The sequence below is a fragment of the Pan troglodytes genome, chromosome 8, assembly GCF_028858775.2.
Source record: "Pan troglodytes isolate AG18354 chromosome 8, NHGRI_mPanTro3-v2.0_pri, whole genome shotgun sequence".
Taxonomy (NCBI): domain Eukaryota; kingdom Metazoa; phylum Chordata; class Mammalia; order Primates; family Hominidae; genus Pan; species Pan troglodytes.
In genome coordinates, this window is record NC_072406.2 from 113946146 (window position 1) to 113971252 (window position 25107).

Genomic DNA, 25107 nt, shown 5'->3' on the forward strand with positions numbered 1-25107 from the left:
CGGGGGGGGGGGGGGGGGGGGAGGAGGAGAGCGCGGGACAGAAGAGCCCCACTGAGAGGAGGAAACCCTGCCCCCAATTCTCAGGCACCCCTTCCCCCTTCGTCAACACAGTTCTGGCTGAGGCAGAGCCTGGGGTATCATATCTGAGTCCCCGCTCCGTTTGTCTCCATGTCAGCCTGTATTTTCTCTGTTGTTCCTCCTCCCGTGTATGCGTCTCTCGTGGTCCCAGACAGTCCCCACCGTGCTTAAAGCAGGTTAGGGATGCAAAGGAAGAGTCAACCCAGCCTCTAATATTAGCAGGCTCATCGTGGGCCAATGGACTACTGTTTCGTCTTCTCTCAAGTTCCAGAAGGACCCCAACTCTCACCCACTCCAGGACCCCGTCTCTGGAACCTATTCACTCTCAGGGTGCCTCCTTCACTGATCTAATGACCCCCATAGGCCGACTAGGAAGATAAAAAAATTAGTGAACCAGGTCAGTTTCTCAAGACATCCTTGCTCTTTTGTTCCTCCCCTGCAGCAACTTTTCTGCCTTTGTCACCTGTCCTGTCCTAGATTCCTTGTTTTCCAGCAGATATGGGGAGCAACTGACAGGTTTGGGGATCCAAGTCAGGATACAGAGTAGGAAAGAAATGCCCTTGTTATGAAACCCCTTCCTTAAGATTAGCTCCTTTCCAAAGGCAGGGCTAGCACGGAAGCTGGGCTGCCTCATCTCCCAGGAATGGATCCTGAGTGTTTGAGCGTCACAGGTCTGACCTTCCTCAGGATGCTTCCTGGGCTCCACACCCAAAAGCCCCCCAACCCGTTGCTATGAGGATGAGGGGACCTTGTCTGGTGGGTCTGAAGGAGTGACCTGTTAAGACCAAAAACTTTAAAGTGACTCAAGCACACCTAATCTCTTCAATTGGCTTTAATTTCCAACCACTTGATTTAATCAACCCAGCAGGAATTGTGGCGGGAGTTCTGGCCTAAGAGGGGGACAAGTGGCTGAGGGTAAGATTGTCTTTAGGAGCAATGCCCTGCGCTTGGATCTCCCTTGGCTCTGGAGGAGGCTCCACAGACCTGGCATAGAGGCTGGGCATAGAAAGTGCTTGGGCAGCTCCTGTTAAGGTTGATTTCCAGGAGAGAATGGGCACTCTTGTTTGGAGTTCTGGGATAGGTATATGTGAATAAACTGGTCAAGAGAAGGGCCTTTACAATGGAGGGCAAGGAGCCCTCTGCTTAGTGCCCCATGCCCTAGACCTGTCCTCATTCACTTGGAGGAAAGGCTGGCAGGAATCCGTAAGTGGCCAAATGGGTTGGCTTGCCTCCTCAATACCACTAAGTTTGGAGATAAGGGAACTAACTCTCTTCTCCCTCCTTCTACCCAGAGGACAAGAGAGGTTACAGCTCTCCGAACCCAACTGACCTCTACTAGGGCCAGGAGACTCAGAGGAAGGAGGAGAGTTCACAAGGGCAGGTAGGGGTCCCCTAGCCAGATGGGAGCAGCACCTAGGAGATTACCTTACCTCTATCTTTGAGGAATGAGTCTGGGCAACAGAGATTCAGAAAAAAAAAAGCAACACTAAAGACAGTCCCACACAAATCAATTTTTAATAATTTCAACTTGCCACCAGCTCCAAATCCAGCTGCCTTGGGGGTTTATCACCAGGGAAAACACTAAATGCCCCAGGCTGAGCTATCCATCCAGTGATCAGATGACCCAGCCTGTGATCTCTTAAGAACCTACATCTACACATGGCAGCCTGTTAGTGGCTTCTCTGGAACTAGTGCATAGCTGCTCAATGTTAGAGCCAGAACTCTGGTTCCCAGGGAGGGCGAGTATCCCAAAGAGATTTGAGGTTAAATGGATGGCAGTCCAGGTGGTCCCAGACATGCTCTCACTGCTGAATTCCTGCACTTACTCCTAGAATATACCAGTGCTGTTTGCTCCCGCCATCCTGAGGGCTTTAGAAAGTGCTTTAAAAAGGGAGGATCTCGAAGCAGCAGCTATTTCAGAGGCAGTTGTTGGGAAAGCCTATAGTGGTTCCATGGAGGCTATCCAAGGGAGGAACCACAAGCCAACTCCCCAGAAGTCAGGAGATTTGCCTGTGGCCCTACCCAGAATCTGAGTGGACAGAATGGAGGCCTTATGCATGATGCTCACCTGGCCTGTTACAGATGGAGGGCACCCTACCCCCAGAAAGTTCTCTCCCTCCCAGGCACTAGACCATGACAGGAATAGATTCCTCCCCAGAGGAAATTCTCAGGCAGGTTGGATGTAAACAACAGCAGGGTAAGGGGGTGGAACACGTGGAGGGGAGCTCAGCAGAGGCAGGAGAGGCTGCCAGAGGAGGGGGGGCTAGGGAGGTGGGGGAGCTGCTGGAAAGGGAACCAGCAAAGTAGGCACCTTGAGGGCTCCAGAAAGCCTGTCAATGTTTATTTCATACACACCCTAAAGACAGTAAACCAGATTAGAAATTAAAAGTTAAGGTTGTGACCCTATTGTGCTGATGAGTCAAATGGGCCAGAAGAAGGGGAAAGCTAACGGTACTCCTGGTGCCAAAACTAAAATTCAAAAGGCGGTGGCCGGACAGCAGAGCACTGGGCAGATTCTCATCTCCAGTTTTCCCAGAGAAGTCAATTCTGAATTCAGAAAATAGGAAAACTGGCTGGGTGTGGTGGCTCACGCCTGTAATCCCAGCACTTTGGGAGGCCAAGGCGGGTGGATCATGAACTCAGGATATTGAAACCATCCTGGGTAACATGGTGAAACCCCATCTCTACTAAAAATACAAAAAATTAGCCGGGCGTGGCACACGCTCCTGTAGTCCCAGCTACTCGGGAGGCTGAGGCAGGAGAATCGCTTGAACCCAGGAAGCGGAGGCTGCAGTAAAGCCGAGATCACGCCACTGCATTCCAGCCTGGGCGACAGAGTGAGACTCCGTCTCAGAAAAAAAAGGAAAAAGGTACCCTATTCCTATCTTACCCTAAATCTGAGCCAAAGGTCCCGATGACTGGACAAAGTGCCAGTGCAGGCAGGGGACACAGATTTCAAGCCAAGCACAGCCCCAGGCCCAAAGGAAGCAGGATGTAGCTCCAGCTATATCTGAGAGTTGATCTGTTTTCAGAAGCCGAGCAGAGCCACTGACTTTCAGGGTGCTGGCATTACCCTGAGGCTTGCCTCACCAGCTCCCGAAAATTAGTCAGTAGCTACAGCTTGTAACCTCAAGATTGGAAATGTGAGGGGCTGTTTAGGGAGCCCACTCTGGAAGTCCCCACATTCCTGGAGGCCTCTCCCCACTGTGCCCACCCATTCCTCCCCAAATAAGATTATCCCTGGCTTGACCCTCCTGCCCCTGCTGCCCGAGCTCCATTGAAGTGTGGTCTTCACCAAGAGAACTTGGTATCTGTGTTTCTCTCCAACCTCGGGGGCAGCCCCCTCTCCCCTCGCTCCCCCTCCAGCCCATGATCCTCATGGGTAAGGGCAGTCAGAGGCTGCTCAGGTAGGTGTGGCCTCAGGAGATAGTGGAGAACTCCTTGAGCAGGACTTCTTGACTGAGTGTGTGGAAGGCCAGGTTTCTCCGGACGTTGGTGCTAATGGATCGAACCTGGGAAAGGGTAGTTGGGGAAGGTGGGAGGGCACAGCCAGAGAGAAAACAGGAGAGAGTCAGTTCTAAACGGCAGAGGACAGTGCCTGCTACACGGGGCACTAGAAGTCTCTCTCTTAGGAAATGAACCCTTAACAGCTATTATCCCTGCAGGCAAATGAGCAAACAGTTCCTTGACAGCAGGGAAGGAGAGAAGAGGGGTGGACAGGAACAAACTCTGGAGGATGTAAGAAGAGCATCTGGGCTCCTGGGGAGGTAGAAGCAGGCACAGACAAGAAAGGAGGGCTGAGGCTGGCATCTGTCTCTGCTTTGGCTATGCAGAAGGGGGACTGGGCTGCTCAGTGATCTGATGGAGGAGGAGAAACTGAGGCCAGAAGACTCATGCTCTAGCACCACCTCTCTTTAGATGTGTTTCTAGTCTCTTCACTCTCCCTTTGGATTTATTTACATTTTTGGGTTAGAAGGAGCATTTAGAGATGCAGTCCTTTTCTGGCACAGATGGCAAGAGTAGGATCCAAGGAGGCCAATTTCAATGGCCAGGGCCAGGTGACACTGCTAGTGAGTCCCAGCTTGGGAGCAGGGCCGAGGGTTCTTAACTCCTAGTCTAGCACTCCTTCTAAAGATGCCTGCCCACTCGAGAGGAAAGTCTGGGGCGTATCCTTGCTGTGTGCCCACTGCTCACCTCACATACTCTCTACCCACGGAACCCTAACCCAGTGTTGCCTGGGTCAGCAGGGTAAAAGCCTGTAGAGAAAGGGTCAGAGGGCCCAAGTCCCTACTCTGAGAGGGTTCCAAGAGGAATCTGGCAGACTCTTCAAGGAGATTTCCCCACAGGAAATAGCTGTGTAGATTGCCTGAGAAACAAAAAGGGGAAGGAGGAGGAGAGTGTGTCTGCCCTGGGCCCCAAAGTCTCAGGAGCTTTCCTTCAATTTCTGCTATGCTATAGGAAACTTAATGAAGTCATCAGGAAGGAAGCAGAGGAAAGGGCAGCATGGCAAACAGCAGGAAACTTGAGCTCATTAGCTCCAAACTGGACCAGACCCTCTTTGCTCCCCTGTGCCAGGGGAACAAATATGAGCAGAACTGAGTAAGGCCGCGGTGAGTGTCTCAGAGCCTCGAGACACCGCTCCCGTAACCCTCTCCAGCTCCTCACAGATTGCTCTCTGTTAACCATTTGCTCCCAGAACTTCCTCCACATCAACTTAAAGACTTGCCAACCATCCCATAAAAATGTTCCACTCTGCTATCACTTTACACTAATGGTTTCTGTGTTCCAAACTAACTCACCCCAGAGCATGTCTTCCTGACCTTGTGGAAGTCCAAAATCCTGAGGAATGTCATGTCAGGATCAGAGTTGGGCTGTGTTTAGCACAAGACAAACGATCTAATACGCAGTGCCTTCACCACACTTGGCATGGGGTAAGTAAAAGCTGAGCTGACGCAAGTTCAGCCCCAGCAGAGGGAGGTCTAAGGACAGGGGAAGTGGGTACAGAGGCCTGCAGGTCCTGGTCTCAGTCCCCAGCCAGGATGTTTGTGTAAACCAAGCTGGTAGGGTTACAGGACTGCAGGGGGGCTGAGCTTTTCTTGAGAACAGCTCAGAGTACAGGGCAGGAAAGGGACCATCAACAGGGCTAGCTCTGTGGAGACACTGACTGGGAAGTTAAGTAGGAGGCAGAGCAAATGCTCATGGCTCCAAGTGCCCAAGGGTGGGGGCTGCAGGAAGCTAAGTGATTGGAAAGCAGGGAGTGGAGACTGGAGAACTAGATTGGGAGGGGACTCAGACCAGCGGCCAGTTAGGAGTTTAGGAAGACGTGATTCCATAAGAAGGGGAAGAATTAATTACTTTTATTAGTTGCCCTGAGGACAGGTTAAGGAATAATGAGCCAGATCTGCTCCTGGGAACACACGTCAAACCCCAGGCCCAGCTGGAGCTGTGCAAGGGCTGTCTCCATGGCTGCAAAGGAGAAGTAGGCAATACTACCTCGAATAGCATCTTCTCTTACTGCCTGGTACAGTGCAGGAGAGAAGTTGCATACCCCATCCCAGCAGACCCCTCGAGTCTTGTTTTATCTGCCCTTAGCAAACTGCAGTTGTTCCCTAGAGGCCCATCTGCACAGCAGAACCCAGTGGCTGGGGGCGGGCCCCTAAGACACAGGCAGAGGCGGTGGGGCACTCACCAGCTCTTTGAAGAAGGCAGCTTCCTTGTGCTGCTCTGAGTAGCGCTCATACTGGTCCAGGCCATCCTGCAGCTTCAGCGTGAGCGTGTCATAGTTGGCTCTCACCACCTCCAGCACCTGGAGGATATCAAGGGCCAGGCAGGGCTTAGGCCATGCAAATCCCACAACCCTTAGCCCCATTCTGCTGATCTACTGGGTTGGGTTTGGTCTGTGACAACACCCCCAAGAAATCTTGCTTATTACTTATCTTCCAGAAAACAGCCTGGCTACAGGGAGCGATGCCTCAGGTTTCTGGGACCACTTTCTCTCTCTCTCTCTTTTTTTTTTTTTTTTTTTTTTTTTTGAGACCGAGTCTTGCTCTGTCGCTCAGGCTGGAGTACAGTGACGTGATCTCAGTTCACTGCAACCTCTGCCTCCCAGGTTCAAGCGATTCTCCTGCCTCAGCCTCCCGAGTAGCTGGGACGACAGGGGCACATCACCACACCTGGCTATTTTTTATATGTTTTAGTAGAGATGGTGTTTCGCCATGTTGGCCAGGCTGGTCTCGAACTCCTGACCTCAGGTGATCCACCTGCCTTGGCCTCCCAAAGTGCTGGGATTACGGGTGTGAGCCACTGAGCCTGGCCAACTTTCTAATCTCTCTCTCTCTCTCTCTTTTTTTTTTCCTTTTTGAGACAGAGTCTCACTCTGTCGCCCAGGCTGGAGTGCAGTGGTGCAATCTCAGCTCACTGCAACCTCCGCCTCCTGGGTTCAAGCAATTCTCATGCCTCAACCTCCTGAGTAGCTGGGATTACAGGTGTGTGCCATCATGCCTGGCTAATTTTTGTATTTTTAGTAGAGATGTGATTTCTCCATGTTGGCCAAGCTGGTCTCTAACTCCTGAACTCAGTTGATCCACCAGACTTGACCTCCAAAAGTGCTGGGATTACAGGCGTGAGCCACTGCACCCACCGCGACTTTCTAATCTCTTCTATTCCCTGCCTTTCCTGACCAGCCCAGCCTGGCCACCAAATCTGTTTACTCTGAGTACGGCAAAAGAGCATGAGAAGAGGTTACAGAACAGTGAGCATCTCAGCTCACCAATATCCCTGACACCACAAATGTGCTCTCAGCCTTATCCTGAAGCTTTCCCTGGCCAGGCTGTCACAGTTGCTGAGTAAGACTTTGCCAATGTCTCCTTCCTTCTCCCGTTCTGGGAACCACATTTCTTCAGTCTTGGGATGTTCCTCAGCACCATCTGCTACTTGTTTTCATTGCTCAGTGCCAACTCAGTCTTCTTATCCAGTGCCTGGATTGAACTTTAGGGCATCCCAGCCTTTGGGTATAGGGTACGCTTTCAAGACTAAGCTAGAGCCTTTATTCTGTGGGTTTTTCTCCCACAACATCTCTCTGATTTTCTATGCGGGGAGGATTCAGACTTCCACTGACTCCAGGAAACTTGACTATCTGTGGTTACAGAAAGAAGGGACTGTTCATAGCCAGGCCAGATGTGACTTCAGCTTGTAAGATCATGAATCAAAGGCAAGGACAATCGGGGGAGAGGCACTACACATCAAATCAGAAGTGAGCTAGGAAGAAAGGGGAGACCAAGAAAGGGGATGATCATTCACTCTGATCATCGGAGTGAAGTTGATCTGACCTGGAGGAAAGCCTATGGCATCGTGGAGAGCTCCCTGCTCAGTAGGGAGCTTGGAGGAATTAGTGAGTGACAAGGAACACACAGCTCTGACAGAAGGGGGTTGGGGATTGGGAAGAGGAAATAAGCCAGAGTCAGGATGGAGGACAGGCTCCTGAGGGGCCCAAAGGTGCCTCTGCACTGTTCCCTGCACCAGTCCAAATTTGTGCCAGGCAGACTTCACTTGGTAGCAAACACTCTGGCTGCCAAAAATTCCTGAGGAGAGAGAAGGGCTAGAGGACACAGGGAAGGCTTGTGTCCCTATGGGAGAGTTACCGAGTTCGGTTTGGGAGGGAAGGAACAGCTAGGGCAAAGGTCTGGCCCAGCTTTCTCCCCTTCAGACACCCAGCTCTACAAGATCATTTTGCCTGGTGTGTCCCACAGACTGTAGTATAGGCTGGTTCCTCTGCTTCTCATTCCACTTGTCAGTTCTGTAGGCAGGAGGACTGGTACCCAGCAACAGCAGTCACCCACAAAGTAATCTGGTCCTCTCATGCACGTGGGCTGCACTCGTGGCTGGAATATCTGCAGCCAAGGTCTTGGCTCAGAAGTGAATGGCTCAAGCCCAGAAAAAGGCAAAATTCCTCCAAGATGGAATCAGCCCCTAGGAACCAGGCAGAATAGAGTAATACATGTTTTCCTATGCCCTGAAATCTGGGGAGCCTCAGCAATGCTTAAGACCCAGCAACTTGGGCTCAGCCTTTCCTGAGCGGTGTCAAGTGCCAAAGGACAAACATCATGCTAAAGTCAATTTCTGCGAAAGAGGTTACTGCATATGAAGAGATGGCTGAACCTTCTGACTACATCCTGAGAGCCTCAGGCCGCAGGTAAGGCTGCTTTGATCACCTGGACTCTCTCCTCTTGCCAGGGCATGGTAGAAGGTCTAAGGTCTCACTTAGAAGAGTGATTTCTTCCTATCCCAATAAAGCTGGCTTTTGCCAGCATGGTTTAGTTTAGTTTGTTACAGGGAGGTGAGAACAGAAAAGGTCCCTGAGCTACTAGCTCCTTGGAAGAAAACCAGAAGCAGCCGGACATGGTGGCTCACACCTGTAATCCCAGCACTTTGGGAGGCCGAGGCAGGCAGATCACCTGAAGTCAGGAGTTCGAGACCAGCTTGGCCAACATGGTGAAACCCCATCTGTACTAAAAATACAAACATTAGTGGTGGTGCGCACCTATAATCCCAGCAACTTTGGAGGCTGAGGCAGGAGAATTGCTTGAACCTGGAAGGCAGAGGATGCCATGCCATGAGCTGTGATCACGCCACTGCACTACTGCCTGGATGACAGAGCAAGACCTTGTCTCAAAAAAAAAAAAAAAAAGAAAAGAAAAAGAAAAGAAAAAAATCCAGAAGCCTGGCTGGACTTATAGTGCCCATGATCTCAGCTCTCCTCTTGTCCAGACACTGCCCGTTGCCACCTCCCCCTTCTGTGGCCCTTTCTTTTTTTTTTTCTTTTTTTGAGACAGTCTTGCTCTTGTCACCCAGGCTGAAGTGCAATGGCGCTATCTCAGCTCACTGCAGCCTCCACCTCACAGGTTCAAGCGATCCTCCTGCCTTAGCCTCCTGAGTAGCTGGGATTACAGGCGCCTGCCACCATGCTTGGCTAATTTTTTTTTTTTTTTTTTTAATTTTTAGTAGAGACGGGGTTTCATGATATTGGCTAGGCTGGTCTCGAACTCCTGACCTCAGGTGCTCCACCCGCCTCAGTCTCTCAAAGTGCTGGGATTACAGGCATGAGTCACAGTGCCCGGCCTTCCCTGGCCCTTTCTTGTGGGCTTACTTCCTTTCTTCCTCTTATACCTGAGGAAAGTTGCCTGTCAGTTCATCTAGTCTCTGCTGTCTCCTGCCCTTGTCACTTTTCTTTTACTCACAAAGGAAAAAGACATTCTAGGCTCAGGCCTGGGTCCCAACCCATCCAAGACTTCAGAACACTAGCAGGTACTTGCCTGGCCTGGGACTTTGCTTTCTGTAGCTCAGACTTAAGGAACATGTCTCATTTGAGTCTCAGCACTGGCCTGGGACATGGTGAGGGCCACACTTAGGGAGAGGGCCATCTCCCAGAGCCTCTGCCTAAAGGCCTGAGGCTTACCACAATTTGCAGCCTCAGTATCTGCTTCCTGGCAACTCTAAAGGTCCTTCTCAGGTTGAAATCCCTTTCCAATCCGTCAGGTAACAGTCTACGCCCCCGCAAGCACAAGGCTACCTTCTTTCATCGGCCGTTGGGCTTGTGGGCTTCCTAGAATCATGCCAACCACCTCAGCCCAAGGTAGCCTCAAAGCCAATAAGTCACCTACAGGTCACATGCTCTCCAAGGAATCCTCACACCACCACCTATGACCCTTAGGAGACAGACACTTGGGTCTTGGCAAGAGCCTGATAGAAAGTTAACTGAGCTGACCAGGCACGGTGGCTCATGCCTGTAATCCCAGCACTTTGGGAGGTCGAGGCGGATGGATCGCAAGGTTAAGAGTTCGAGACCAGCCTGGCCAAGATGGTGAAACCCCGTCTCTACTAAAAATACAAAAATTAGCTGGGTGCAGTGGTAGGTGCCTGTAATCCCAGCTACTCGGGAGACTGAGGCAGGAGAATCACTTGAACTCAGGAGGCGGAGGTTGCAGTGAGCCGAGATCACACCACTGCACTCCAGCCTGGGCAACAGAGCGAGACTCCGTCTCAAAAAAAGAGAAAGAAAATTAACTGAGCTGGGAGTCCTACTCTTGTTATGGGACTTCAGACAATTCACCTAGCCTCTGCGAGTCTCAGCCCTTTTTTCTATAAAATGGAACTTGAACTCACCTTCCTAAAATGACATGGGAATAAAAGTTTTTAAGTTCCTGAATAAAAGTTTTAAGTAACATACAATTGATGGAAACACTGTCATCCCAATGGCTACACAGCTACCTAGACAGCTCCTATGACTCAAAAGTAACTACTTTCACAGTCCAGGAAGTACCTACCTATTTCAAACTGTCCCAAAGATTCTATGTGCGTAAGTGATTCTTTACCACAAAGGAACAACTTCTGGATTCAAGTGGAAGACAAGGAATACACAAATGGCCTCAGTTTCAAGTATCTCATGCCCTCTTCTTTGCCTTAAAACACTTTGCCTCAACTTAGGCGAGGGGAAAACAAAGTGGGCAATGTTTGGGAAGGCCTAAACATCTGCCCCTGAAGCCTCTGGAGGTAAGGAGCCTGAGAGGACAGCAAAGCCATCAAGAACATAGGATTGAGGTCAGAGACCTAAGTTTTAGTTCCCAGTCAACCATTAATTAGCAAAATAAATTTATACAAGTTTCTTAATGTCTTTGAGCCTCAGTTTTCAGTATCTATAAAATGAAGACAACACCATCTACATCTTATAAGGCTGATGTGAGGATAACATGAGATAACGATTGTACAATGCCTGGCACATAATCAATAGTCAATAATGGTTACTAATTTTATAATGAAAGTCTTTCTGGTGACAAGGAGTATTTGGAGTTCTGGCTATCTCAAGATAGTTCTAACGATAAGCCAGGGGCTAGGGCCTCATACATCTTCATTCAGCCTATGGCAGATTCTGGTGAAGAGGAAACAACACTGTCTATTCTTTTTTTTTTTTTTTTTTTTTGAGATGGAGTCTCACTCTGTCACCCAGGCTGGACTGGAACGGCGCGATCTCAGCTCACTGCAACCTCCACCTCCCAGGTTCAAGCAACTATCCCGCCTCAGCATCCTGAGTAGCTGGGATTATAGGTGCACACCACCATGCCGGCTAATTTTTTTTTGTTATTTTTAGTAGAGATGGGGTTTCACCATGTTGGCCAGGCTGGTCTCAAACTCCTGACCTCATGATCCGCCCGCCTCAGCCTTCCAAAGTGCTGGGATAACAGGTGTGAGCCACTGCACCGGGTTAACATTGTCTATGCAATGTGAAAGCAAGCTTCCCACAATGACCTCACCACTCTCAGTGTAACTAGCAAGGCATCAGCCAGAACTCAGAGAATGGCCAGTATAACTTTGGTAGTGCAAAGTGACACAGGTTATACTAAAGAAAAACTAAGCAAAGAGGCCTGGCTTTGCATGATGCAGGTTGTGAGGCTGTTGGCCACATCAGGATCAGGATGTCTTCAAGACAGGAAGTAGATGAGATCCCAGTGCACAAGGTTAGTTCAAAATTGCTGACAAGGTTTCAGACACATACACACCCTAGCACACATAATATGCATTCCTCACAGACTATTCAGTACCCTGTGCTCCATTTATTTCAGCAAGGCCTTTGAAACACAAAATAAATTCTACCCTGAAGGTAGCAGCGGCAAAACAAGAATCACCAACATAGAAAAGTTCCTGGCAATGGCTATTCAGTCTCAATGCCAGAGGGCTTTGCCTTGTGCCTGAAAAATTACTCCGTTTCGAATCTCTGTTGACCTCAATTCCCAGCAGAATAACAGTGAGAGGACACCTAAATAATAGGATGTGACCTGACAGCAAACTTGTGTTCATTACTTTCTTCTCAATTTAAGCTGACATCTACAGTTTAACCTGTTTGGGGAAAACATGTGAGGCTGCCACCAGCCCTCTCCCAACCAGGGCAACATGTATGGTCTTTCCTAGGGGCCAGGCTGCCAGATGAGGCTGAGACCACAAGATACTAACAGAGAAGCTTACAGAGACTTCTTACAGAATAGGAAGTAAACCAGGAACCTAACAGGATGGTAGTGGGGAATAAAGAGGCTATGAAATCAGAAACCTAGGTTCAAATTTTGAACCATCATTTACTAGTTACATGACTTTGACCTGGGTTTCAGTTTCCTTAATGGTGAAATAGTCCTAATACTATCTTCTCATAACATTATGAAGATTAGAGATAGTATACAAAATAAATATTTAAAAAAATGATAGGGCCTAGCAAATAGGAGGTGCCAAATGGATGAAGGCTATTGAGATGGAAACAAATAGAAAAAACGGAAATAGAAAATGGAAGTATCTGATGTGAGGGAGGGGAAAAAAGAAAAAGTGTCTGATGTATTCAAATAAAATGAATCAGCTGGTTACATGGTAGCCAGGAGGGCCTGGAGTTATTCCTTGCATCTGAGGACAGTGATATGGAAAATCATACCTTTTTTTTTTTTTTTTTTTTGAGATGGAGTTTCGCTCTTATTGCCCAGCTTGGAGTGCAGTGGCGTGATCTCAGCTCACTGCAACCTCCACCTCCTGGGTTCAAGTGATTCTCCTGCCTCAGCCTCCCAAGTAGCTGGGATTACAGGTGCCTGCCACCACTCCTGGCTAATTTTTGTATTTTTAGTAGAGATAGGGTTTTACCATGTTGGCCACGCTGGTCTTGAACTCCTGACCTCAGGTGATCCGCCTGCCTCGGCCTCCCAAAACGCTGGGATACAGGCGTGAGCCACCACGCCCAGCTATCATACCTCTTTTTGGCCAAGTGCTACTACATGGACAAAACCACAGAAATAATAGTTCTGGACCAGGTACAGTGGCTCACACCTATAATCTCAGCACTTTGGGAGGCCGAGGTGGGAGGATCATTTGAGGTCAGGAGTTCAAGACCAGCCTGGATGATGGAGTGAGACCCCATCTCTATGTTTTATTTATTTTTTTGAGACAAGATCTCACTCTGTCACCCAGGGTGGGGTACAGTGGCATAATCACAGCTCACTGCACCCTTGACCTTCTGGTCTCAAGTGATTCTTCCACCTCAGCCTCCCAAAGTGCTAGAATCACAGGTGTGAAAAAAATATATATATTTTATATATATTTATATAAAATACATTATATAAAATATATTTATGTATTATATATAAATATATTATATATATATAAAGAAAAAAATAATAGTTCTGGGAGGAGCCTTTGAAATCACTTAGCTAGTTCATGGCCCTTATTTCACAGAGGAAGAAATAAATGTCCAAAAAGATTGTAAATTGCCCAAAGTCATAAAACTGGGATTATATACCAGAATTTTCTCTCAATCCAGTGCTCTTCCTAGTGCTCAACCCAGTGCAGGCTGTGCTCAACCCAGTGCAGGCTGGTCTAACCTGAGGCACATTCTTGGGTTTACAGGCTAAACTTGGCCTTCAGAGACCAAAGATTCAAGGAATTCAAACTTGCTTCTCCTAAGAAGTTTGGAAGTATGATTTGTGGAGAGCTAAGAAAGTAACCTGGTGAAGCCTTGATTTGCTGTTTGAGCTTTAATGACTACCCAGCTCCTTAGGGCTCCAGGGTTTGACAATTTTCAATACTAGCAGTTGAACACCCTGCTCAACCCTGTTGATAGTTGGTGTAAACCAACAAAATTTTACAGATCACTCCAAACTCATTGTCAGCAATATCTGATTTTGGCTGCTATTTTGATTACTCAATACTCATTTTAGATGGAAGCTTGAAATTCAAAGGTCTTTGATCTTTAATTGGGCTTTTTAGGCCTCTGCCATCCTGTGGTCTTCAGGCTCGGGGTGGGGTGCTGAAAGATTCAATAAATCCCTTCTACAATGAATACTCCTATCTCAAGGCTAATCTTCCATTTTCCCAAAGAGACTGTCATCATTCTGTTCCACTTCCATGCAGTTCTGCTTTAACCCTGTCCAACTCCTAATCATAAAAAAAAAAATCTCTGGATGACTTGAAACAGATAAAGGAGTTAAAATGGAATCAGAAGGAAAAAAAGATAAAAAGGCTTTTTATAGGATTTTCATAATAATTTCCATCTATCTGTCCCATTGGATTCTTGATGACTGTTCTACTTTAGCTGTTTACTCACTAGAGAATATGATTTTTTGAACCCATTTCTTCCACAAAGCAGGAAAGGACAGCCTGAGTCATCAAACTCTGAAAACACAAACAAGAGCATCACCAGGCTAAGTCCAGACACTGCCCTTGCTTCTCCTTCCCATAATATGGAGGGGGCTGGGCAGGCACTACTTATTCTGCAAGCTGATAATGGAGAAATAATGAGTTTGTTCCACGGCAAGTTGGGTAATGGAGTTTATTCCTCATGATGTTTCAGGATTTGGGACACATCTATCCTGGTGCCCACAGAATCAAGAAGCAAGAAGTCTGGACCACAAAGTAGGTATACAGAAAAAAAAAAGAAGGACTGAATAATCAGGTTTGCTCCCCACACCACCTTTCTAAGCTGTTCACTGTTCTGACCTTTCTGACCTCCTGGTCCTAGCATAATTGTCTTATCCCTAAAAGAAATAGTGCTGGACCGGGTGCAGTGGCTCATATCTGTAATGCAAGCACTTTGGAAGGCCGAGGTGGGCGGATCACTTGAGATCAGGAGTTCAAAACCAGTCTGGCCAACATGGTGAAACGCCATCTCTACTAAAAATACAAAAATTTGCCGGGAGTGGTGGCATGTGCCTGTAATCCCAGCTACTCGGGAAGCTGAGGCAGGGGAATCGCTTGAACCCAAGAGGTTCAGTGAGGTTGCAGTGAGCCAAGATCATGCCTGGCGACAGTGAGACTCCACTTCAAAAAAAAATAGTGCTGAGCATACCTTAGGCCTTCAACAATGGTCACTGGCAAATGGACTGCTAGAGGGGAGAGGAAGGTCCAAGCAGCTTCAGGCAGTTTTTAATGGTAAATACACAATGAAATCTCCCTCTCACCATCCTGGAGAAACAATATCACAACTCAAATATACCATTTGTCAGCCAGAAAGGCTGAAGTCATCTTCTTTCTAATGCCCAGCAAATTTCCTCAAACTCAAAGGAAGACGACTTTTCCTACAAAAATGAGAATGACCTACTCAGGGCATTGCCTAATTCTCTTCTCTGGATTTGTTATTGGGTCTAAAATGCTCTATAAACTTGGGCAAGAGACTGAAAGAGAAATGGAAGGTCTTATCTTTTATTTCCTCTGAAAGGACTAAATTTAGCCTCCCACTCTTCCTCTATTTTCCTAAAACCAGGCCTTTCCCAGAACTGGTTATGTGTCTCCTAATGAGGAATAGCCCTCTTTTCTCCCAGAAGCAGTAAAGGTCTGTCCCTAACCTTGCAATTTCAGCAGCCTAGGCAGAGCCTCTTGATGGCATTGTAACAATTATGTTAAGTGGTAGTCAGATGCTGGACAGCTTAGAAGATGGATTCTGATAAGGGAGAAGCAAAAGCCAATTCTTCTTTCCCTAAAACCCATATTCTTCCAAATTCAAGATTAGTTAAAGCTAAACAAGAAGCACAGCACTGCAAAGATGTTCTCTAAGTAAAGATCTTGGCAGGTCACGTTGGGTCTAGTTGCACCTGGGTGCTGAAAAGTTCCAATTAGTAGCTAGTGATAGTCAAGATGGCATAGTGGTTAAGAGCATGGCTCTAGAGTTAGCCTGCCTGGACTCATATCCTATCTTCACCAGTTAGCAGCAGGGTGGAGCTGGGTAAGCCTGTTTGTTCATCTTTAAAGTGGAAATACTAATAACTTCATCATATATAGCTGGTTCTGAGGACTAAATAAGACAATGTATTGAAAGCTTTCTATGCTTGGCACACAGAAAGCACTTAAGAAGTGTAGGTGTTACTACTATTTTCTTTTGCCTTGATATGACCCTATGAATAACTATTTTTTAGGGCCTGAAATTGGGAGAAGTGACCTATTTCCACAGCTTCCCTTTCAACCCCATCCATAAATAAAAAAATTCCTCTCATCTGTCTCCACCCTTTCTGGAAGACATTTGCATTCTACAGGTTTCCCAATGAGGGATTTCCTGTGGAGGAAAGAATATACTGCTTTAGGGTTCGTGCATTAGCAGGTGGACGCAGGCAGAGTGGCAGACCCTCTCCTAGAGAAACAACATGCCATTACGACTGATTTCCTCACTGAAATCTCTCATAGCTAGATGCTTAGCACTCTGAAGGAGGCTCAGTGTGACATTATGGATTTTCATAATGTCTAACAGAGTCCTAAGAAACAACAAACAGTCAACATGTTTGCAGACTAATTTAGTAACACAGGCCCAACCAAAAAAGAAAGTAATCGCTCATCAAGGTCACGTGGTAAGATTAGAGTTAGACCCTGATGTACCTTCTGCACTGTTCTCAGCATTCTTTGACAGGCTTCAAAAGCCCTCAGAGCCAAGTCTTGCCTTTATGGAGCTAACATGCAAACTGAGGAATCAAGATAAACCACCATCAACAGGCACACCCACAGATGTAAGGACATAGAAGGCTGAGCCAGTAACACTAAGTATGGTTTGGAGTCAGCTGCTTAACTGACCAGTGAATGGGCAGCTAGATTGAGATAGTGTCACACCTTCTAAGACTGGGAAAATAAGGAACCCAAGGTTTTTTCTCTTTTGTTTACCACCTCTTCCTCTTTACATTACTGTAGTAGCTAATTGTGAGTGCAAAATTCTACACAAGTGTAGCAGGGCCCCTGAGACAGCAGCTGCAGGAAGGACCAACCATTAGCTTGGACATATCTGTGACTGACACTGACAGCCTAGACTCCATCAGGGCAATCACCTGAAAGGCAGATTCTTCAAGGCTCAGCCCTGACACTGAAATAAATAAATCCTGTACAAAAGATGAGCAAAAGATGAAACGAATGGGAGAGGATGTCACTCTACTCTCAAAATATACAAGCTATAGCTATGGTTTCTCAGAAATTATGTTTGATCCATTCTGAAATGACTTTCTGAGGTGTGTTCAATGTAGCGATGGATTCCAACTGCATAAATTCAGCTCAGCTGTGCAGTGTACTTATTAGATAACTGTCCAAAACAATCTAAGCAGAGAAACATGGTGATCTTTGAGCAGCCAGGTTCAAAGAGTTGCTGAGCCATTTTTAGCACTTGTTTGCATATAGCAACCAAAAGAGTTGTATCTCAGACAACAAGGAAAACAATTAGATTCATGAGCTCCAATGCTAACTAGTACCCAGAGGAGACTGTTAAATTCCTTTAAATGCTATCGGCTTACCCCTCTGGTCCATGGGCAGATGGAGGGTCTCAAAGAGACACAGTGACCAAGCAGACAGTTAAAAGGATAAAATATTAGAGACCCAAAAGCTTCAGGTTCAAACTCTCCTTACTGTTGAGAGACATGAAGGTTGAGCCTTTGTAAATGATCAATGTTAGTTAAGGCTAGCACTTGGACCCAAGAATAGATGGAAAAAAAAAACGGGGAAAGGGAATATCAGAAATGTTTTAGTAAATTATCTTAAAAAGGACATAAAAATGCTCACTATATATACCATTTCCAACATCCATTTGAGACTTCCCTCTGTAGTAACTGAGAAAAGAGGAGGGAAGAAAGAGAATGAAGTAGGTGGAGATGATAGATATAGATATAGATATAGATATAGATATATAGATATAGATGAATAGTTAATATAAGGGAAGGTTCTCTGAAAAATATGTGAAATTCAAAAAATTCAGTTGGGCAACTCAGGGTATGCAGTATTTTAAAGTAGTTCAGAACTTCCACTTGATAGAGTAACTGAGAACTGGGAAACAATTCTTGTCAGATACTGGATATCAGGCAGTGCAGGACAGGAATCCTAAGAGAAGGAAAACAAGGAGAACTTGAAGGTCCTGCCAAGCTAAGGAGACATATAGGTGTTTGGGGAGGCAGACTATCAAAGAGAAGGGAGACAGGCCGAGAAGGAGCTTCAGAAATTTTCAAAGTGTTCCTACTGAATTTGTTCCTAAATATTAATAATATGGATTGCATATGTTGGGTCTGACTCAACTAGGTCAGACAAAAATTAACTGAGAATTTGTAAGCTGAACAATTCTCAGAGTTCACAGAGGGCTGGGAGATGTTTGAATTTTGACTAACCAGAATGAAGAGTACTTGTTGAATACCTAGGGCATTCAAACAAGATGCCACAATAGTTACACCCGAGCAGTGGCACTAAACTAGCCCTAGAGTAAAGGCTACTTTAAACTTACCCAAATGAAGATTTCAAAAATGTGTCAGAAGGATTGTACTACTCCATAAATATTTTATCTGCCTTCCTGAATAAAGTCCAATATAATTTAAAGAAAGACAACAAAATCTAGCACTTAACTTCAATAAAAATAGCCAGACATATCAAGAAGCAGAAAAATGTGACCTATAACCAAGAGAAACAGCAGTCAATAGAAATAGACCCAGAAATGAGGGAGATGATGAAGTTAGCAACAAGGACATTTAAAGAGCTATTATTTTAAAGACCCATTAACACAATAAAGAGAAAAATGGTAGATATAAGGCACATTGTAATGAAACTAGTGTTAAAGGAAGAATAGTAAAATCAGTTAGAGAAAAAAAGACACATTATGTATAGAGGAACAAAGATAAGAGTTCACATTGCTTGCCAGAAAATATGTAAGCCAGAAGACAATGTAATAATAATATTTGTGCTGACAGGAAAAAAAATAGTTAACTTAGAATCCTACGTCCAGCAAAAACATCATTCAGAAATGAGAGTAAAATAAAGACATTTTCAAACAATCTGAGAGAATGTGTTGCCAAAAGTCCTGTACTACAAGAGATATTAAAAGAAGTTCTTGACTGGGCGCAGTGGTTCACACCTCTAATCCCAGCACTCTGGGAGGCTGAGGCGGACGGATCACGAGGGCAGGAGTTTGAGACCAGCCTGGCCAACAGGGTGAAACTCTGTCTCTACTCAAATACAAAAATTAGCCGGGCATAGTGGCATATGCCTGTAATCCTAGCTACTTGGGAGGCTGAAGCAGAAGAATTGCTTAAAGCCGGGAGGCAGAGGTTGCAGTGAGCCAAGATTGCACTACTGCACTCCAGGCTGGGCAACAGAGCGAGACTCCATCTCAAAAAAAAAAAAAAAGGCTGGGCGCAGTGACTCACACCTGTAATCCCAGCACTTTGGGAGGCCAAGGCGGGTGGATCACGAGGTCAGGAGATCGAGACCATCCTGGCTAACACAGCGAAACGCCATCCCTACTAAAAATACCAAAAAAAAAAAAAAAATTAGCCAGGCGTGGTGGCGGGCACCTGTAGTCCCAGCACTCGGGAGGCTGAGGCAGGAGAATGGTGTGAACCTGGGAGGCGGAGCTTGCAGTGAGCCGAGATTGTGCCACTGCACTCCAGCCTGGGCGACAGAGCGAGATTCCCTCTCAAAAAAAAAAAAAAAAAAGATGTTCTTTGGCAGAAGGAAACTTATATCACCTGTATCTATAAATAATAATAAAGAGCACTAGAAATAGTAAATACATGGGTAAACAGAAATTATTTTTACACAAATTTAAAATGTATGACAACAATAGTACCAATGAAAGAATAGGGCAAATGGAAACATACTATTACAAGGTTATCACATGTAACGTGAAATAATACATTATTTTGAAGGTGCACTATGGCCGGGTGCAGTGGCTCACACCTGCAATCCCAGCACTTTGGGAGGCAGAGACAGGCAGATCACCTGAGGTCAGAAGTTCGAGACCAGCCTGGCCAACATGGTGAAACCCTGTCTCTAGTAAAAATACAAAAATTAGCTGGCCGTAGTGGCGCATGCCTGTAATCCCAGCTACTGGGGAGACTGAGGCAGGAGAATTGCTTGATCCCAAGAGGGGGAGGTTGTAGTGAGCCAAGATCGCACCACTGTACTCCAGACCTGGCAACAGAGTGACACTCCATCTAAAAAAATAAATAACATGAAGGTACACTGTGATAAGTTAAAGATGTATATTGTAAGCCTTATAGCAACCACTAAAAAAAGAAAACGAAAACGGATAGCTAAAATGTCAACAGCAGATATAAAATGAAATCATAAAAAAAAAACCCTCAGTAAAATAAAAAGAGGGCAGAAAAAGAACAATGAGTGGATGGGAAAAATGGGGGGAAGCAAGATGGTAGTTTTTAACTCAGTTATATTCATAAATAAGTTCAATGTAATACTCCAATTAAAAGGCAGGGACTTTCAGATTGGACATAAAATCAAGAGCCAATTATACAAGTTGCCCAAAATAAATCCACTTAAGCCAGGCGCGGTGGCTCATGCCTGTAATCCCAGCACTTTGGGAGGCAGAGGCGGGTGGATCACCTGAGGTCGGGAGTTCGAGACCAGCCTGACCAAGATGGAGAAACCCCGTCTCTACTAAAATTACAAAATTAGCCTGGCATGGTGGCGCATGCCTGTAATCCCAGCTACTCGGGAGGCTGAGGCAGGAGAATAGCTTGAATCCGGGAGGCGGAGGTTGCGGTGAGCCAAGATCACGCCACTGCACTCCAGCCTGGGCAACAAGAATCTACCTAAAATATAAAGACACAGATTGAAAGTAAAATGATAGAAGAAAGTTGAATTGCTATATTAATATCTGACAAAGGAAACTTAAAAACAAGAAATAGTATCAGGAATATAGAGCAAAATTTTGTAATGATAAAGAGGTCTATTCATTATGAAGACGTAACAAACCCATACATACAATGCATCTAATAACAGTTTCAAAACTTTGAATGAAACAAAATTGATAGGCTAAAGAAGAAACAGAAAAACATATAGTTACAAGTTGAAGGTTTCCATACTACTTTCAGTAACTAATAGAACAAATAGGTAACCCTAAACAATATGGGTTTGAACTGTGTGGGTCCACTTATACGCAAATTTAAAAATATACATATATATTAGAAAGGTTTTTGAAGATTTGGAACAATTTGAAAAATCTCGCAAATTGTGTATCTTAGAAATTTTGAAAAAATTGGTTGTGCATGGTAGCTCGTGCCTGTAAATCCCAGCACTTTGGAAGGCCGAGGTGAGAGGATCGCTTGAGCCCAGGTGTTCAAGACCAGCCTGGGCAACATAGTGAGACTCCATCTCTTAAAAAATAAAATAAAATTAAGGCCAGGCACAGCGGCTCACACCTGTAATCCCAGCACTTTGGGCCGCCAAAGAGGTTGGATCACAAGGTCAAGAGTTCGAGACTGGCCTGGCCAATATGGTGAAACCCTGTCTCTACTAAAAATACAAAAATTAGCTGGGTGTGGTGACACATGCCTGTAGTCCCAGCTGCCCAGGAGGCTGAGGCAGGAGAATCACTTGGACCCAGGAGGCAGAGGCTGCAGTGAGACAAGATAGTGCCACTACACTCCAGCCTGGGCAACAGAGCAAGACTCCGTCTCAAAAACACACACACACACACACACACACACACACACACACACACAAAAACCCAGACAATTCTCAAAAGAAGACACATGAAAAAATGCTCATCATCAGTGGCCATCAGAGAAACGCAAATCAAAACCACAATGAGATACCATCTCACACCAGTTAGAATGGCGATCATTAAAAAGTCAGGAAACAGGTGCTGGAGAGGATGTGGAGAAATAGGAACACTTTTACACTGTTGGTGGAACTGTAAACTAGTTCAACCATTGTGGAAGACAGTGTGGCGATTCCCTAAGGATCTAGAACTAGAAATACCATTTGACCCAGCCATCCCATTACTGGGTATATACCCAAAGGATTATAAATCATGCTACTATAAAGACACATGCACACCTATGTTTATTGCAGCATTATTCACAATAGCAAAGATTTGGAACCAACCCAAATATCCATCAATGATAGACTGGATTAAGAAAATGTGGCACATATACACTATGGAATCCTATGCAGCCATAAAAAAGGATGAGTTCATGTCCTTCGTAGGGACATGGATGAAGCTGGAAACCATAATTCTGAGCAAACTGTCTCAAGGACAGAAAACCAAACACCGCATGTTCTCACTCATAGGTGGGAATTGAACAATGAGAACACTTGGACACAGGTTGGGGAACATCACACACTGGGGCCTGTTGTAGGCTGGGGAGAGGGGGAAGGGATAGCATTAGGAGAAATACATAATGTAAATGACGAGTTAATGGGTGCAGCACACCACATGGCACATGTATACATATGTAACAAACCTGCACATTGTGCACATGTACCCTAGAACTTAAATTTTAAAAAAATCAGGACTTAACAAACTCTCAATTAAAAGCCCTGACGCAGCTCAAAAAAAAATTTTTTTTTTTAATTATATTAAAGCTTTGGGAGGCCGAGGCAGGCAGATCACGAGGTCAGAAGATCGAGACCATCATGGCTAACATGGTGAAACCCCGTCTCTACTAAAAATACAAAAAATTAGCCAGGCATGGTGGTGGGCGCCTGTAATCCCAGCTACTCGAGAGACTGAGACAGGAGAATGGCATGAACCCGGGAGGCGGAGCTTGCAGTGAGCTGAGATTGCGCCACTGCACTCCAGCCTGGGCGACAGTGTGAGACTACGTCTCAAAAAAAAAACAAAAACAAACAAACAAACAAAAAAAGTAAGAAAACATTAAATATGTAATGAACACGTAAGATATACATAGAGAGTATTTTATCATTTACTACCATAAAATATACACAAGTCTATTATAAAAAGTTAAAATTTACAAAACTCATGCACACAAACACCACACATGGCACCATTTGCAGCTGAGAGAAATGTAAGCAAACGTAAAGAGGCAGTATTAAATTATAACTGTATAAAATTAACTGTAGTACCTACTGTACTACCGTAATTTTTTTTTCTTTTTTGAGACAGAGTCTCACTCTGTTGCCCAGGGTAGAGTGTAGTGGCATGATCTTGGCTCACTGCAGCCTCTGCATCCCAGATTCAAGTGATTCTCCTGCCTCAGCCTCCCGAGTAGCTGGGATTACAGGCATGAACCACCACTCCAGGCTAATTTTCATATTTTTTGTAGAGATGGGGTTTCCCCATGTTGGCCAGGCTGGTCTTGAACTCCTGACCTCAGATGATCCGCCCACCTCGGCCTTCCAAAGTGCTGGGATTACAGGCGTGAGCCACTGTACCTGGCCTACTGTAATATTTTCATATCCATCTCCTGTTGCTAGTGTGGTGAGCTCAAGTGTGACTATCCACTTAAAATGTCCTGTGACGCTAATCATCTCCACATGAGTAGTTCCTCTCTCCAATAAATTGTGTATTGCAGTAAAAAGCGATCTCTTGGCTGGGTGCGGTGGCTCACGCCTGTAATCCCAGCACTTTGGGAGGCCAAGGCAGGTGGATCACCTGAGGTCAGGAGTTCAAGACCAGCCTGGCCAACATGGCGAAACCCCATCTCTACTAAAAATACAAAAATTAGCCGGGTGTGGTGGCACTTGCCTGTAATCTCAGCTACTTGGGAGGCTGAGGCAGGAGAATCACTTGAACCCAGGAGGTGGAGGTTGCAGTGAGCTGGGATTGCACCATTGCACTCCAGCCTGGGCAAGAAGAATGAAACTCCATCTCAGAAGAAGAAAAAAAAAAAAAGCTATCTTTCGCAGTTCTCATATATTTTTCATGGTGTTTAGTGCAATAGTGTAAAACTTGAACAACTCCATGGAACCCACACAAAGTGCCATGAGAGAGACTGAAAGTGCTCGCAAGAAGCAGAGAAGAGTCAGAGCATTACAAGAAGAGGCTGAATTGCTTGATATGTACCACAGACTGAGGTCTGCAGCTGCAGTCACTTGCCATTTCAAGAAAAATGAATCCAGTGTAAGGACAAATGTAAAAAAAAAAAAAAAGAAAAGAGAAGGAAAAGAAATTTATGAAGCCATTCCTGCAGCTACGCCAGCAGGCATGAAAATCTTGCATTTTTTGCAAAATACCTTTTTATCTTGTATTGAAGATGCAGCTTTTATGTGGATGGAGGATTGCTGTAAGAAAGGCATACCTATAGACTCTAATGTGATTAGAGAAAAAGTGAAGTCATTATATGACAACTTAAAGCAAACAGGAAGGTGAAGAATTTAAAGCAGGGGAACTTAATATCAGCAAAGGATGGTTTGATAATTTTGAAACAAATTTGGCTTTAAAAATGTCAAGATAACAGAAGAAGCAGCCTCTGCCAACCAAGAGGCAACAGATGAATTTCTAGACACTATTAAGAAAATCACTGAGATAGCAAGACCCTGTCTGTCTGTAAAAACAAACAAACAAAAACAAACAAACAAACAAAAAGAATGAACAAAGAAAATCACTGTAGACAAAAGTACCCTATTCTGAAAAAAAATTTCTGCAAAAGACATTTATTAGTAAGGAAGGAAAGTGACCGACAAGATTTAAGGCAGGAACAGTAACCCTGCTTTGTGCAATTGCAATTGGGTTTATGATGAGGAGTGCCCTTATCTATAAACCTTTAAGCCCTGAGTCTTGAAGGGAAAAGAAAAACACCTAGTTTTTATCTTGCTAATCTTCTGCTAGTCTTCTTGTTATATGACAAGAAGGCCTGGACAACAAAAACCCTTTTACTGGATTGGTTCCATTGATTCTGTCTCTGAAATCGCAAAACACCCTGCCAGTAAGGAACTGCCTTTTAAAGTTCTTTTGATACTGTACAATGCCATTGGCTACCCATGACCCCACGAATTCAGCACCAACCATGGGTGCCCCAAAGATGTCTCTAATTCAGCCTCTAAATCAGAGGGTCATAAAGACTTTTAAGGCTCATTACATATGGTACTCTATGCAAAGGATTGTCAATGCTGTGGGAGAAAACCCAATTGGAGAGAATATCATGAAAATCTGGAAGGATTACAACACTGAAGATGCCATCACTGTTACAGAAAAAGCCATGGGCGAGGTGCAGTGGCTCACACCTGTAATCCCTGCACTTTGGGAGGTCAAGGTGGGAGGACTGCTGGCATCCGGGAGTTCAAGACCAGCCTGGGCAACAT

General features: G+C 45.5%; 1 protein-coding gene across 29 annotated transcripts in view; it reads right to left on the reverse strand.

Moving 5' to 3' along the window:
- Window positions 1–1569: 1569 nt before the first annotated feature.
- The window catches only part of ARMH3 (armadillo like helical domain containing 3), a 213682-nt gene continuing 190144 nt past the window's right edge, over window positions 1570–25107 (reverse strand). For all 29 annotated transcript variants that reach the window (XR_010146690.1, XR_010146689.1, XR_010146688.1 and 26 more), the window contains 2 exons: window positions 5768–5884; window positions 1570–3590 (listed from right to left, as the gene is read on the reverse strand). Coding sequence is in view for 24 of the 29 variants with exons in the window: in XM_507998.8 (XP_507998.2) it covers window positions 3498–3590; window positions 5768–5884 (210 nt within the window). In the remaining 5 variants the exon portion in view is untranslated. The remainder of the gene's footprint in view (window positions 3591–5767; window positions 5885–25107) is intronic.